At 41.2% G+C, this 16,948-nt stretch overlaps 1 protein-coding gene across 1 annotated transcript in view; it reads left to right on the top strand.

Annotated features, from left to right (window-relative positions):
• Positions 1 to 16,948, top strand: part of B3GLCT (beta 3-glucosyltransferase) — a 417,163-nt gene that overhangs the window by 47,854 nt on the left and 352,361 nt on the right. The window contains exon 2 of the mRNA XM_075592151.1: positions 4 to 59. Coding sequence (XP_075448266.1) covers positions 4 to 59 — 56 coding nt within the window. The remainder of the gene's footprint in view (positions 1 to 3; positions 60 to 16,948) is intronic.

Here is a 16,948-nt window from a genome sequence, read left to right as displayed (position 1 = left end):
TAGATTTTGCTGGTAATGCAGTTGCACATGATTCAAAAGAAGAAACCCAATCTTCTCAGGTAGGCTTGTTTTAACATCTGTGGGTTAAATCATTATTTGCATGTTCATTATCAGAATTGTATGCTTACATTTTTTTAAATATTTTTTATTTTTTAAACCAGTAACTTGGAAATGAATTAAAATGCTAAATAAAGGGAGCGTTACGGTTCTCCCGCACATCTGGGAAAAGGCAGAGTTAAGAGTCTGTGAGCTATAATTCTGCCCCCTCTTACCACATATGGAGTTTATTATAGGAATACAATGTTTCAAATTTGCAGCGAAAAAGGGACCAACCGTCTCTGTGAGAGGATTGTAGGCTTCCTATTGGCTAAGTGATGCGGGAGATTTAAAAACCAGAAAGGGTTTTAAAGCAGCAATTCTGCATTGCCTCCCCCGACCCCCTCCTTTTTTCTCATTATTTGTATATGTAAAGCATGTGACAATGTATAATTCTACATTCTTAACTAACCTGGCAATCGTTTGGTGCTCCTGTTATAAATCTGTAAAAATCTAGATTGTGTGCCTAACATAATGGCTGCTTCAGTCAGTGTAACTCAGTAATACAAGGATACATTCTAGCTGCTAAGGTAACATTATCCATTGTTACAGTCTACAGCTCAGTGTTGGAAATATTGGCAACAAATTATCACAAACAGGAGTTGCAAAGATCTTGCATTGCTTGTGAGGTGGGCTAAAGCAGCGGTGCGCAAACTGGGGGGGGGTGCTAAATTTTCTGTGGGGGGCGCGCGGCAGTTATAGAGGTCCCGCGCTCTCCCCCTAGACATTTAAATTAAATGACAGGGGACCACGCGAGGCCTCTATAATACACTTGCCTTCCCGCGACGTGTCATCCTGGTAACCCGGCGTCATTTGGGGTCACGTCACATGACCTCGCACGTCGTCATTTGACGCTGGGGTCGAGGAGGGGGAGTGGAGGCGAGGTGCCGAGGAGAGCAGTCAGGGGTGCGCACGGGAAAAAGTTTGCGCACCCCTGGGCTAAATCCTGCTGTAGAAATCAAAGGATGCTTTAAAACTAATTAAAAATGACATTAACAGTTGAATAATAATAATAATAATAAAATGCAGTAAGTTATCTAATACTACAGAACTGATTTATTTACTAAAACCCATATAAAATGTCACATGTTTTTGCTGCTTTAAAACCACCTATCAGATGGGTCATTTGAAGTATCTCAGAAACCGAAGGGTCTCCGGAACTTAAACTGATGTGATTCAGGTCCAAGGACTCCCTGGTTCCCCTCCTGCAACAACAAAAAAAGAGGATGAATTGCAAAAGGGAGATTGCTGATATAATGATAAACTCAAGCTTTTCATCTGTTATTTTTTAAAATACAATAAATGATTTGTGAAAAAAATGTCCTGCCATCTCAACCAAAGCCCCCTATATCAAAGCCATGTAACTTGTGGTCAACTTCCTATGTTCAAATTACTTTAATAATCAGAATGAAATTTCCTCCTTGAGTCAAATAACTAGGGAAAAATAGGCTATACTAGCCACATTGCAGCTAGCCTCCATTAATTGGTTCCCCGCAGCAGTTTACTCACTAAGTGGATAGTGTAAAATGATGCCTGACATGAACAGCTGCTTCAATAACTTGAAAAGAAATAAGAACAGCCATATAATGAACCTGATTTTCTCACAATACACGAAGGCTAACCTAGCTCAAAGAGAAATTGTAGTGTGCATACAATATGCAATGTTTTTTGGCTAAAATATCTTAACAGTAAATGTTAGAAATGTGCTATTTCTAAGGGGTAACACATTGAATCATATGCAATTGGATGTAGCATTGGGCTTTTCTGTCTTTCGTTACATGCAATACTTGTGGGGTTTTTTTTAGGGAAAATCATTGACCATTTTTATTTTTGCATTCAACAACAAAACATATCCCACCCAATTTCGGGTGTGTAACGGGATTTATCCCTGTTCTGGAAATGTGCCTCTAATCCAGCAGTGTGGTGGTTAACTGCTGGTAGTCAATTAACCAACACCACCTGGCTGATTAGGTTTGTTAGAAAAGCCTGCCTTTGAGACAGGAAGTGAGATTTCCTGAGTCTCACAAATTGTGGGACTGACCATAGGAACAGATGTCTTGAGCCTGCCAGAAGAAAACTGCACGCTGCCTGCAAGACACAGGGGAAAGCACCTCTAAACCTGAATGCTGATATAGCCTGAGGAAAAGGCAGCAACCCAGGAACAGAGAAGACTTTCCCTCCAACTACAAGAAACAGATAAGACTTTCCTTTATAAGACTTTTTGGTATATCTGCACATATCAAGATATATGTTTGGGGCTGGGAGACATGCTAATCTAAAGGGAGTTGTGGACTGCATAGGTTTCACTAGAAATACTCGCAAGTGGAACAGAAGCTTTGTTTGACCCCTTATTTGCATATGTTTGGATGATTTTCTTATGTTAAAGAAACAGGCGCAATAAAAGCCTTATTTAATTTCACCTTAAAGTCTCCATTGTATACCTTTGCGCACGTCCTCCTACAGGGTGAAAGTTCTCCTGGGGTTTTTTCCCTCACAAATTAAATCGATTTGCACCAAAAAAATTTTTTGGCTTGGACAATCACCAAAGTTGTTTAGCGTAACCACTTTTGTGCCAGAAAGGGTATCGGATCGCTTTCATAGGGATCAGATGGTCCTAGCGAGCTCCCAAGATCAGGCCATTAAAAATATTCTAGTTAAGTGGGATGAACTAGAAATTAAATATGCTACAGCCAAAAGATTTACCAAGATGTATACTTTTTTTTATCCCAATATATTTATTTTGGGGGGGATGCAGCTACAAAAGTGGATGCGCCAATTTCGAGGTTAACAAGAAAGATTTCCATTAGAAGAGGGCACTCCCTTTAGGGACCTTATTTATGTTCACAATTCTCAAAGCACCCATGGGCGATCAAGCGTTCTATTTTTGTTGCTGCAAGAAAAGTGTTGTGGCTGTGTTGGGTTGTAGAAAGATACTAAATACATACCTGGCCTGATGGGAAAATATCGAAAGTCTGAGGAGTTGCCCATTAGAAGATCAGCAATGGAAGCTGCAACGATGGATGCACGTTTTAAAGGATGTGGAGAACAACTGGCCGTCATATATTGTAAGGGTTTTTGGGATCCGCAGGCTCAAAGTGCCTCTATCAGACTAGTGTAAAATCCACTCTGGACAATCAAGTGCCAGTATCCTACATAAATTGTCAGGGAGGCACAAAAAGTTCATGGTAGAAGCCTTCTGTTTCTTATGAAATGGGCAGAGAGATGTGTCTCTTGCTTAAATATAGGCCTTTCACGTTGTGGGCAAGCCAATATCTATTACAATTTTTTGAAGTGAAACTTTGCTGGCACCAACACAAATTTAGCTGGCACAAATTGCCTTCATGGTGACGGAAATTTGTAATGGAAGTGACGTCGGTGTTGGCAGAAGTGGCTATAGGCGCGCGCACGCGCAGAAGCGGCCGCCTGTGCGTATAGCAGGAGCGGCTGTTGCTCGTGCATGCGCAGAAGCAGCCAGTGCTACCTGCACATTTGCAGAATCCGCTGGCACCGCCTGCACATGCGCAGAAGCGTCCGAAGCCGCTACAGAACAAGGTGAGAATACAAAAGGCAATTGGATTCCTGAGCGCCTAACAGAAGTCTTACATGTACAAACATATCAAATCGAAAGAGAGTTTACAACAGGAACAAACCAGGAAACCTTCAAGATAAAGGGATTCATAAACTACAATATGTGGTTTAGCTCCTCACATGAACATGCAGCCTGTATATACTATGTAGGCCATACAAAACGAACACTCCGTGAAAGGTTTGTAGAGCGTTTAATAAGTGTAATATTGTTAAGTGATTCATAGGCCATGGAGTTTCTCGGCACTTCCTTTATTAACATAATTGTGATCCTAAAGAAATCGCAGTAATGGGGATCGAAACTATCAAGACAGACGTTACAAGTGGGGACAGGTACCTTAGATTAAGGAAACGGAAATAATTTTGGATCTTCAAGTTACAAACGTTGTACCCAGGGGGGGGGTTAAATGAAGATTTAGATATATTAGCCTTTTTTTTTTTTTTTTAGCAATGAGGAGGGTATTAATCCAAAGGAAATTTATATTTAAAGGTAGGGTTTTGTCTATATCTAATACTATATCTATAGATAAAATGATGATCCGATTTAACATAGAGAACACAAAAAGATTAATGAAGTGTAAATCTTTTAATAATAGCCATTTTAAGTCAATTACAGTTAATTGACAGTTATTTTAACTACAATTACTGAATACAGGGGGAAAGACGGACCATAATTTTGAATTTTTATTATTGAATAATAAAGTGAATGTATTTTTTTTATTGTATTGTATGTCTTTATTTATATAGCGCCATTAATGTACATAGCGCTTCACAGTAGTAATACATGTTGGTAATCAAATAAATAACAGATAATATAAATAACAGATCATGGGAATAAGTGCTTTAGACATAAAAGTAACATTAAGGAAGAGGAGTCCCTGCCCCGAGGAGCTTACAATCTAATTGGTAGGTAGGGAGAACGTACAGAGACAGTAGGAGGGAGTTCTGGTAAGTGCGTCTGCAGGGGGCCAAGCTTTATGTATCATGTGTTCAGAATATCCACAGTGCTATTCATATGCTTCTTTAAGCAAGTGTGTCTTTAGGTGGGTCTTAAAGGTGGATAGAGAGGGTGCAAGTCGGGTACTGAGGGGAAGGGCATTCCAGAGGTGTGGGGCAGTCAGTGAAAAAGGTTTAAGCCGGGAGAGGGCTTTAGATACAAAGGGGGTAGAAAGAAGACATCCTTGAGAAGAACGCAAGAGTCTGGATGGTGAAATTATGGCTGAGATGTAAGGAGGGGCAGAAGAGTGTAAAGCTTTAAAAGTGCGGAGAAGAATGGAGTGTGAGATGTGGGATTTGATCGGAAGCCAGGAGAGGGATTTCATGAGGGGAGATGCTAAGACAGATCTAGGAAAGAGTAGAGTGATTCTGGCAGCGTTTAGGATAGCTTGTAGGGGAGACAGGTGAGAGGCAGGAAGGCCGGACAGCAGGAGGTTACAGTAATCAAGACGGGAGAGAATGAGGGCCTGAGTCAGCGTTTTAGCAGTCGAGCAACAGAGGAAAGGGCGTATCTTTGTTTATATTGCGGAGGAAAAAGCGACAAGTTTTAGAAATGTTTTGAATGTGAGAGAGGAGTCGAGTGTGACCATTTATTGCACATACATATATTTACATCAGTCCTCTTCATTCTCTGAGTGGTACAGATCTAGAAATAGGATTATTACATTCCACGGAGCTCTGTCAGTCGAGTGGAAATCAGCCACTGTGGGCCCAGGGAATCCCTTTCCTTAGAGGAGGAAGTTGTCACGGTCGGGTCATCACATGCTGACGTCACTTCCGGGATCGTCTGCAACGGAGGAGATTACCAGCCACCAGCAGTCCAGCAGAGTGTAGGAACCCCCTGAGGCTACCATCCAGAGGGTCATCACTCCCACATTGGATTTAACAACTAGGTGGCAATAGATCCCGGGACAGCTCAGAGGACAGCCAGGACACAGATAAGGGATTCCCCCCAAATTGCATTTATGTGCTTTGAGTGTTTTCATTATTATAAAGGTTGTGTTTTGGTACTATTTGTGCCCTTTTTTTCTTTTTGACATACATAAGCTTGCGCATGTGCATAAAAAATGAAGAGGCGGGGGGGAGGGAGAGGGAAAGAGCACAAACACAAGGAGGTACTGGGATCACACACACACCTTTTTGAATGTAACAGCATTTACATACTTTAAAATCAATCACAATCATAAAAATGAAAAACAAAATTTCACTGACAAAAGACAAAAGTTTCACTTAACATGCGCCTGCTACGGACTCCCCTCCCCCCCCTGCTTTTTTTCCCCCCTCTGTCGCAATACTTTTTTTTTTTTCACTTTATTACTTACATTTTTATTGAACATTTTTTTCATACAAAATAAGAATTAACAAAACATATAACAGATAAAGGGGGGGGGGGCAGGAAGGTGGGGCAGGGGTAGCATTTGTAAAAATATAGCATTTTACACAACAATTTAGTTACCACATGTATCACTCTGTTCCGAGTATTCTAATCTATATATGGGGATATACCTGCATGGCGAAACAAGGGGGCCCAAATCTCAGAAAATTGCGAGGTAGAGCCGTTCAGATAGGCTGAGAGTTTCTCCATATAAACTATATGCCAAAGGTTGTTATTTATTTGGTTTAAGGATGGGTTGGCAGATTGTTTACAATTTTTGGCAATTGTACACCGTGTAGCATTTAACATTTGGGCTAGTACTCTAGCTTTTTTTTGGGGAATATTGGCTATTGGCTTGCCTAACAATATATATATACTGAGTCATGTAGGATCTTGTGTATTAAGGGGAACACTTCCGTCCATGTTTGTTGGATTTTGGGACATGACCAGAATATATGCAGAATATTCCCCACTTCGCCACAACCACGCCAGCACAATGGGGAGACCCCTGGGAGAAAACAGTGCAGTCTGGCAGGAGTCATATACCATCTGAATATTAACTTGTAAATATTCTCTTTTATTTCAACGCACGATGAATTTTTGGAGGCAGCTTCCCAGATGTCTTTCCAGGTATCGAGATCTATACAGACGTTAAGATCTTTTTCCCAGGTTACCATATATTTATCAGGGGTTTGATTGCTCTTGATAGAGGATAGACTTTGATAAATTCTGGAGATGATGCCCTTTGTGTGGGGCTGGTGTAGACACCAGTCCTCAAACAGAGTTAAAGCATGGGGTTGGCTTGATTTGTAGACTGATTGGATATAATGCCTAACCTGGAGAAATCTGAAAAAATCGGAAGAGGGGTGTGACAGAGTGAAGTCAACTCCTATCAGTTACGCCTGGGAGACATATGTCTGAGTGCTTCATCCAGCACTCATAAGGGTTAACTCAGGTGGAAGTTAGGAAATCAGAACTCTTTAGCTGACACCTGAGAGCCAGCAAGGTAGAATAAGGATCATGTGACTGGCAGTAGCTGCCAGAGAGAGAGAGAGAGAGAGAGAGAAGCACACTGCTGCGTGAGCCCTTAGCCAGAGGGATTTCACCAAAGACTACTTCAACTAAAGTAAGGATAATTCATTTGTTTACTGACTGCTTAAAGTACCCTTATGGTTTGGTTCTGGTTTAGAAAGCCAGCCTGCTAGATAGGTCTGCTGTGTTATTAGTCAGTTTTTCTCCCAAAGTGGAGCAGGATTTATTTTGTTAAAGGGACAGTGTACCCGCATGTTATGTTACTGTGGAGAAATAAAGCCACTGAACGTTTTTATTTATCCTGAAACTATACGTGTGGACTGTTCCCTGACCTCGGCTACAGGCTGTCCTGCCACAAGGGGATATCATGATTCGTTTGCAGAGAAGCGAATGGGGGGACTTTCCCTTGAACGAGAATATCTTTGACTCTCGTGAGTCTTTTTTGAACCCAGGTATGGGAGAGCGTGTTTTCTGTGTAAAAAGGAAAAGAGGGGTCCGACAATAGGGGTTGCATGAGAGAAGGGGTACCGGTTACTTGAAACTTGGATTTGAGGGAGTCCCAGATATTGCAGGCAAAGGATATCACCGGGTTCTTGAAACTCTCGGGTGGTCTAGACTTTTTGTTGAGCCAGAGAAGATTTTTTATTCTGCATGGGGAACAAATCAAATCCTCTATCTCGACTCACCTCCTTTCGGTTGGGTTTGAATTTGGGCAGGAACTGCATTAGGCAGTGAGGCATTTAAAATGAGGTTTTTAAGTGATAAAAACAGTTACACTACAGTTAATATATATATAGTTAATATACTCACGTTCTTCATGCAAGACCAATAACCAATAACCTCAGCTGATATGACATGGATCTAATTGCATTCTCTTCACAGGTATGTTCCTGATGTTGAAACCCTCTGTATAAGACTGAATCTGGCCTTGTTGAATTGATATATAAGTATGTTCCTGATGTTGAAACCCTCTGTATAAGACTGAATCTGGCCTTGTTGAATTGATATATAAGTATGTTCCTGATGTTGAAACCCTCTGTATAAGACTGAATCTGGCCTTGTTGAATTGATATAGAAGTATGTTCCTGATGTTGAAACTCTCTGTATAAGACTGAATCTGGCCTTGTTGAATTGATATATAAGTATGTTCCAGATGTTGAAACCCTCTGTATAAGACTGAATCTGGCCTTGTTGAATTGATATATAAGTTAGTATGTTTGAATGTAAAAAGTTATTTTTTTTTTTTTCCCCCTCTTAACTCTGTGCTGTTAATTGACCAAATGGAACAAGCTGACTGATAGGGGAGGGGGAGGGTCATGTGACTTTTTTTTTGTGTATAATACTAACACCTTCGCTGCATTGGGCAGGAACTGCATTAGGCAGTGAGGCATTTAAAGTGAGGTTTTTAAGTGATAAAATCAGTTAGACTACAGTTTGACTAGAGGTGACTGGGGACTGCTTCTTTCTGCAAACTCTTTAACTCAAGACAACAAACGGTAAGCTATTCAGATCACACTATGATCCCATGCTTGTTAGCCTGCATAGTTTAACCCCCCACCCCTTTACAACTTCTTTCACTGCAGCCTCTCCCAAAACTGACTGCACAAAACACTGAAACCCTGAATTGACCCTAGCATTGCAATGCAGCAAAACACTTGACAAGGTACAGGCCCACCCCTGCTGTTTAGTCTGCACACACTCACTCTGCTCACAACAGCTCCTTGCAGCACTGCCTACCTCTGGCATCATGAACCTGCTATGTCTTCTAACTTTTTTCTTTCTCCTGGCCTCATGGAGATGTTACTCCCTCTATCCACTACAAACTCCTCCATCCTGGTCCACACCCAACATCACCATACACCCTGGACTACTCAAAAGCCTTGCACTATCTACTGAATGTTGGTGGAGAACTCTAAAAACCAGCACACCAACCACCGCACACTCAAATGGAAAACACCACAAATTTACAACTTGCAAACAACTACCCAAATTTCTACTCATACGATTACTCTCTCTAGCAGGTGATGTTGAAACTAACCCAGGTCCTCCCATTTCAGCTCTGTCCCATGCCCCTGAGAATTCCACCTTTAAATTCCAAAAAGGGCTATCTGTCGCCCATATAAACATCCGGAGCCTGCTGCCCAAACTGGATGAACTAAGGGCATGGTGCCTTATGCATAAACCCAAAGCCATCGTTCTTAGAGAAACATGGCTATCCTCTAAAACCCCTGATGCAAATATCGCCATTCAGGGATACTCCATTTTTAGGAGAGATAGGTCAAAGAGAGGAGGAGGGGTGTTATTTTATATTGCAGACACCTTACAATTTACACTGTTACATTGCCCACCAAGTCCACCCTCTTTTGAAACTCTAGTTGGCAAAATCTGCCTCCCCTTTTCTAAGCCCATCTTGCTTGCTGGCATCTACCGCCCCCCTAAAGCCCCTCTACAATCCTTGACTGATATCACCCAATTTCTTGCCTCCATTTCCTCTCTGAATGAGAAGAGTGAGCTGCTAGTTCTAGGGGATTTCAACTTCAATTGGCTTGACCCTAAAAACCACAAAATCCAGATACAACTCAAGTCACTTAACCTATCGCAACTCATTTCCCAACCCACACGAATAAACCTGAAGTCGCATAACCATTCCTTGCTAGACTGGATTCTCTCCTCAAACCCCAGCAGAATCCAATCCTCTGGCATCCTTCCTGATATTTTCAGTGACCATGCAATAGTGTACTGTGTAAGGAAAATTAAACCGCCCCATTCAAGCCCTAAAGTTCTCCTCACTAGAACATTTAAAAACTTTAACCCACAACAGTTTCTGGATGACCTTACCAACTGCCCATGGCACAGAATCGATTTAATTCCCGACCCTGATTCTGCGCTCGACTATTTCCAATCCGAGTTCTTAAAACTCTGCGATACCCATGCTCCACTACGCAGAATAAGGGTACGGGGTGCTCACCTTCCATGGGTTACACCTGACCTTATAGCACTCTACCAGTTCAGGGATGCCTTGTGGAAAAGCTACAAAGTAACTGGCACTACCAAGGATCTCAATCACTACAGATGCCTGCGGAACGTGTGCACAAGGCAAACAAGGTATGCAAAAGCACAATATTACTCTGACAATCTCCACCAAAATACATCAAACCCAGGTAACTTCTGGAAGGTTATCAACAATATATTCCAGGCTCCTAACCATCAACAACCAAGTAATATCACTAAGGGGGATATTACTCTGACAAACCCCACTGACATTGCAAATGCATTCAATGATTACTTTGTGGCGTGTGCCACTATCTTATTAGCGAAATGCAGCACAAACCCCAAACATGAATCTCATCCTGGGAGTATCCCTACAGTCCCACCCCCTCCCAACACTGCCCACAATTTTCAATTTAGCCCAGTATCTGATTACACAAGCGCTCCTCAAACTAAAACTAAGCAGCCAATGTGGACCCGACTTACTACAATCTAGGTTCCTACGACTTGGTGCCCCAGCCATTGCCAAACCAATTGTGTCCATAGTCAACTCTATCCTGTCTGCAGGCCATATCCCTAAGACCTGGAAAACTGCCAGAGTTGTCCCAATCTTCAAAAGTGGGGACAAAAACACTGTCACAAACTACAGGCCAATCTCACTTCTCCCAATTCTATCCAAAGTTATGGAAAAATGTGTCCACTCCCAATTAAGCGATTTCTACACCAAACAAATTTCCCTAGCCAATTCCAGTCTGGGTTTCGTCCCAAACACTCCACCGTAACTACCCTGCTAAAAGCTTGCAATGAAATCCAGTGTGGAATGGAACGGGGACAACTCACTGGTGCAGTATTCCTAGATTTTGCAAAGGTTTTTGACACAGTTGATCATGTTATCCTGCTTAACAAACTCCAGAGCTCTGGAATAGGGAAACATGCTTTAAACTGGTTTCAGTCCTACCTATCAGGAAGATCCCAACATGTGTCCATCTCGGGCTCTAACTCCAACCCCCTGGATATCACCTGTGGTGTACCGCAAGGCTCTGTTCTGGGGCCCCTACTCTTCTCAGTGTTCATTAATGATCTTCCCACAGCTTGTAAGGAAGCCTCAATACACATGTATGCAGATGACACAATCCTATATGCACACAGCCATAGCCTCTCTGACCTTCAACACATACTTCAGTCTGACTTTTTGAGACTCGAAAACTGGATTTCCCAAAACAAACTGTTTTTAAACACTGACAAGACTGTAACAATGGTATTTGGGACCAAGACTAAATTTGTAAAGCTTCCAGTGACTGAGCTCCTGATTAGAACCAATGCTACCACCACCCTAACACCTGTCACTAGTTTTAAATACCTGGGCTTATGGTTTGACTCCCACTTAACATTCGGGATGCACATTGATACCCTGACAACCAAGACCTATGCCAAACTAGGGGTACTTTACAGGAACAAATCCTCCCTAAGTCTCCTGGTCAGAAAGCGTATTGCACAGCAGATGCTAATGCCAATTATTGACTATGGAGACATAGTATATGGCTCGGCTCCTCAAACCCACCTTAGCAAACTTGACACCCTCTACAATTCAATTTGTCGTTTTGTTCTTCAATGCAACTACAACACACATCACTGCGAAATGCTCAAAGAACTAGATTGGTCATCACTAGAGTCTAGGCGCAAAGTTCACCTTTCCTGTCTCACCCTCAAATACTTTCTGGGCAAGCTACCCAGCTACCTGAACAAGCTCCTCACCCCTACCACATGCAGTACCTATCACCTGAGATCAGACTCCAAAAGACTATTCATGGTCCCAAGACTCAACAAAGTATCTGGACGTTCCTCCTTCTCCTTCCGTGCACCCCAAAACTGGAACAACCTACCAGAGACTCTCATATCCACCACCAGCTTAAGTTCTTTCAAATCTAAGGCTGTCTCACACTTTAATCTGGTCTGTAACTGTTTCATACGCTCATAATATATATTTTCTTTAACTGTGCATACAATGTCTTGTATATAATGTATACCTTGTTCATTTATGTAACTGTATTTGTAACCATGTATTATTTTGTTTTACTCTGTGCCCAGGACATACTTGAAAACGAGAGGTAACTCTCAATGTATTACTTCCTGGTAAAATATTTTATAAATAAATAAAATAAATAAGCTAACAAGTTGCACTAATTGAGCTGCTCTATAGTAGTTTTGTAAATTCAGAAGAGCTAAGCCTCCTTCTGATTTGGACTTATAAAGAATATCTTTGCGAACTCTAGGTCGCCTGTTTTGCCAGACAAACTTCAAAATTTTCTTCTGAATATTATTTTGATCTTTCTGACAGATTTTAACTGGGAGAGTCTGAAAGAGATAGTCTAGGTAAAATATTAATTTTAATAGTAGTTATTCTCCCAAACAAGATATTATATATGTGTTCCAAGTGGCTAAGTCCTTGACTATCTGGTCAAAGAAGGGTTTAAAATTTGCGTTGTATAATTTTTTTGTTAGTTGAACCCCTAGATATTTAATATGGTTCGCGTTCCATTTGAAATCAAGATTTAGTTGGAGTAATTTTAGTGATTCTTTAGGGAGATTTAAACTAAGGGCCATGGATTTGGAATGATTAATTTTATAACCTGAAAGTGAGCCGAATTCTGATAATACATGAAAAAGGTTAGGGAGGGATGTGAGAGGTTTTGAAAGCGTCAATAGTATATCGGCCGCAAAAAGAGCTATTTTGAATTCTTCCTGACCAACAGAAATACCCGCAATATTGGGGTTCATCCTTATCTGGCATGCTAATGGTTCTACGGCTAAGGCAAACAACAAAGGTGAGAGCGGACAACCCTGCCTAGTTCCATTTTTAATATTGAAAAGGGGTCAGACAAAGAGCTGTTCGTCCTCACAGTGGCCGTTGGTGTGGAGTATATTGTGTTTATTCTATTTAAAATTTTGGCTGTGAATCCCATCTGCGAAAGCGTAGCTGACATAAACTGCCAATCTAATCGATCAAACGCTTTTTCTGCATCTAAAGAGAGCAATAGAGATGGGCACTTTGTAAAATTTGCTACGTGTATTAGATTCACTGTCCTCCTTTTGTTGTCAAGGGCTTGTCTGCCCAGGACAAACCCCACCTGGTGAGGATGAACCAATTTAGGGAGGATACTATTTAATCTGTTGGCCAGGATCTTTGTGTATAGTTTTAGGTCTGTATTTAACAGCGAAATAGGTCTGTAGCTAGAACACAACAGAGGATCTTTCCCCTCTTTGGGGATTACCACTATGGTAGCTTGGAGCATATCTCTAGGAGGGGGAAGGCCTAGTTGCATCTCGTTGAATACTTTGGTAAGAAATGAGAGGAGAGTTGTGGAATATTTCTTGTAATAAAGATTGGAAAATCCATCCGGACCAGGGGCCTTCCCAATTTTCAGGGATTTTATTGCTTCCATAATTTCCAGGGGCTCTATAATTTTTTCAAGGTTTGTGATGTCATTTGGGTCTATAGTGGGGAGTCGGCATTCTGCTAGATAATTCTGAATCTTTATTGCTCTTTTCTCTTTAGCTGAGTCTCCCACTGGGCCTGGTAGATTGTAAAGGGATGATGTCGCAACACTTTTAATCCAGAAGAGTGGGCCTTGAACCAGGAGATTTTCCAACAGCCCCAACAGCTGATCAAAAATTGGGGTTGCCTTGAAGTAAGATTTGATGGCGGTGAGAGCATAGGCAAAACTTCCTTGTTTCTTCACAAGGTTCAGGGACGATGCAGCAGAGAAAAGCCATTCCACCAATACCACTGCTTGCAAGGCTCCTTCCCTTCTGCCCCATATGAGCCTGGGTTGTGATCATAATAAACATGGGGATAGATTACTTTTAGGTTCTGATATTAATTACAAATTTTCTCTCCCAAGGTCCTCTGTTACACAGACCTAGTGAGATTAGCCTTAGTGGTGTGGAAATTAAGACCGTGATCCTAAACGCTGAAGGACAAGCAAGCAAGGTGAATAATAACATCTAACATTTACTGCAGAATTTGCAGCTTCTATGGTAATGAAGGGGCTTACCCCTCCCACAACGCACCCGAGAGGCCTCACCACCCACCCTGGGGCAACTAACCCCTTCACCCACCCCCTCTGCCACCAAGAAACATTAAAATACAACAACCCTACTACCCATCCCCTCTACAGCCAACAAGATCCCTTGCTACAATACTATGTTATTAAAATTGAAATAAAAACAGTGCGATCGCCTGTAAGTGTTGGGAGAGAGGCAGCTCTCTCTCTCTCTGCAGCTCTCTGTGCAGTTCTTACAGACTGCGGGAAGATCACAGCGGTACAACTTAGAAAAGGCTGAGATCCCGAGCAGTATTGGCATTTTCCTACCTCCACGGTTTGTGACTTGCGATAATGCTTTCTGATCCTTTCTGAATACCGTGATAACACAAATGTCAGACCATGAGGTAGGGTCATGCCAAAGCATTCAATTTGGCAGTGATTTTATTAAAGCTACTAGAATGAGCCCCTAAGTCATCCATCCTTCTTTTTTTTTTTTTTTTTTTTTAATCAACCTGGTGCTTCAGGGGTTAATGTAGATACAGTTTGATTTAAAAAATACAAATATTGGGTTTATGACCAGTCAAGACTTTTCATGGGTCTGTACTGATCTTCAAAACGGCCTTAATTCAGGTGGGGTGCGGGGGAACCTGAAGATAGGATGATTTCAATCCTAAATTTAATTATGATATATTCTTGTAACAGGGGATTTATTCCTGTTCAGAAAATTTGCCTCTAATCCAGCAGTGTGCTGTTTAATTGACCAGCACCTGGCTGATTGGAGATTTGTTAGAGAAAAGGCTCCTCCAGAGACAGGAAGGAGAGACTCCTGAGCACACATGTGAGCTGAACAAGGAGACAGACAGAGGAGAGGTTCCTGAGTCTCACAGATGAGACTTGCAGAGGGAACACAGACGTCTTGAGCCTGCCAAAAGAGACTGCACGCTGCCAGCAAGACAGGGGAAAGTACTTCTAAACCTGGATCCTGATATTGATTTATCGCGCAAAGGTGTGGACACCAGGAGAACAAAGAAGCCTTCCCCTACAAGAGACAGATAAGACTTTTCTTATAAGACTGTTATCTATGTGTGTGTACTGTATATAATATATATATATATATATATATATATATATATATATTGTCTATCCCTATGATTTGGGCCAGTGAATCGTAACCACGCAGTTAAAGAGAGCTGGACTACAAGTGTACAGTATATACTCCAACGTGGAGTGGATTTTGTGTGCTGATTTACATGTTTGCTGTGTTTAAAGTGACAGGCGCAATAAAGCCTTATTTTAATTTCACCTTAAAACAGTCTCCATTGCGTACCTCTGAACACGTCTCTTACAGTTCTCTATATACATATATATTCCAGCATGTAACTTCAGTATTAAGTTAGACTGCAATGATAAGACGTTAAATACAGCCAGGCGTAGAAATGTTGCAAGAGTTTTTGAATTTAAAGGTTAAATTAAATAGATGGCTAGTAGTAAAAGACAATGCAATAGAGTTACATTTTAAAGGATTTAGAACACAGTTGTTTAGTGACAGAACAAAGAGTTTCTTCTACATCAAAGTAAATAAAGGAATATTGGTTTAAACATTGATAATTAACCAAGAGTATTTTGAGCTGACCGTGAGAGAAACATGTTTGAGAGAAATGTATAAAGATTGCATTTTAGTTAGAATTCAGAAACCTTTACCACCAACTAAGAACACCAAGCTAATGATTCTCCACTCTATAACGACATTCTACATGCTGAATAATGTAAACCTGATGACTGAAACAACGCTGTAAAAGATGTTTTCTATATGTCTATATTAAATTGAGAAAAGAACCATGCCATGGACTATTTGATATACCGTATTGGCCCGAATATAGTACGGTCTCGCACATAATACGACCCTAAAGTTTTGAAGGTGTTCTACATGAAAAATAAAAGGTGTTAGGCTGCGCATTTAAAACAAGTACAGTTTTCGGAAGGACCTTCTAATAACTTCTCTTCTGGAGGCCAGGAGTGTCTTTTTTCCACGCCGCAGCTACAGCGCATCTAGCTGCTGTTAGAATATGTAGAATCAATCTTTGTGCATGATGATTCACATCTTCCATAGGTTTAGCTAGAATAATCAGAGTTGGATCTAACGGGATTTTTTTTATCAGTCACATCTTTTATTAGTTTTAAGACTGTCTTCCAATATGCCTGCATTACTGAGCAATACCACCATATATGTGCCAAATCTCCTAATTGTCCACAACCCCTCCAGCATCTATCCGAGGTCCACGGGAACATCTGTTTTAGTCTTTTGGGGGTGTAGTACCAATGTAACAAATTTATTTATATATATATATTCTCTTTTGTTACCATACATTTAGAAGTTTTACTCGCATTGTCCCAGATATCTTCCCAGTCCACCCTTGTTATTTTAGTCTGGAAGTCCAGAGCCCACTGGTCCATATATTTATGGTTTGGGGTATCTTTTTTTTTTTTTAAGAGTTAGCCCTTGGTACAGAGATGATATCAACCCTCCTCTGGTATTTTATTGTTTTACATAAATCTTCAAAACGTGTATATCTAGGAAATTCCTCATCATGGAGGCCCTGACACACAAAATGTTGGACCTGCATATTCCTAAATAGCTCAATTTGGGGCAGACCATAATTTCTCATCAATTCCTCAAAAGCCATTAGTTTGTCCTTTTTCTAATAAATCTCCTGCCTCCAGAATTCCTCTGTTTACAATTTTTCAAAACCCTGACCCTGAAAACCCGGGTTAAACCCCAGATTACGGAACAGGGGCACGACCCTAGAAGGGGTCGACACAACCTTATATT

The sequence above is a fragment of the Ascaphus truei genome, chromosome 3 (genome assembly GCF_040206685.1).
Source record: "Ascaphus truei isolate aAscTru1 chromosome 3, aAscTru1.hap1, whole genome shotgun sequence".
Classification (NCBI taxonomy): domain Eukaryota; kingdom Metazoa; phylum Chordata; class Amphibia; order Anura; family Ascaphidae; genus Ascaphus; species Ascaphus truei.
Note: the sequence above shows the minus strand (reverse complement) of the source record. Positions and strands in the feature narration are given on the sequence as shown.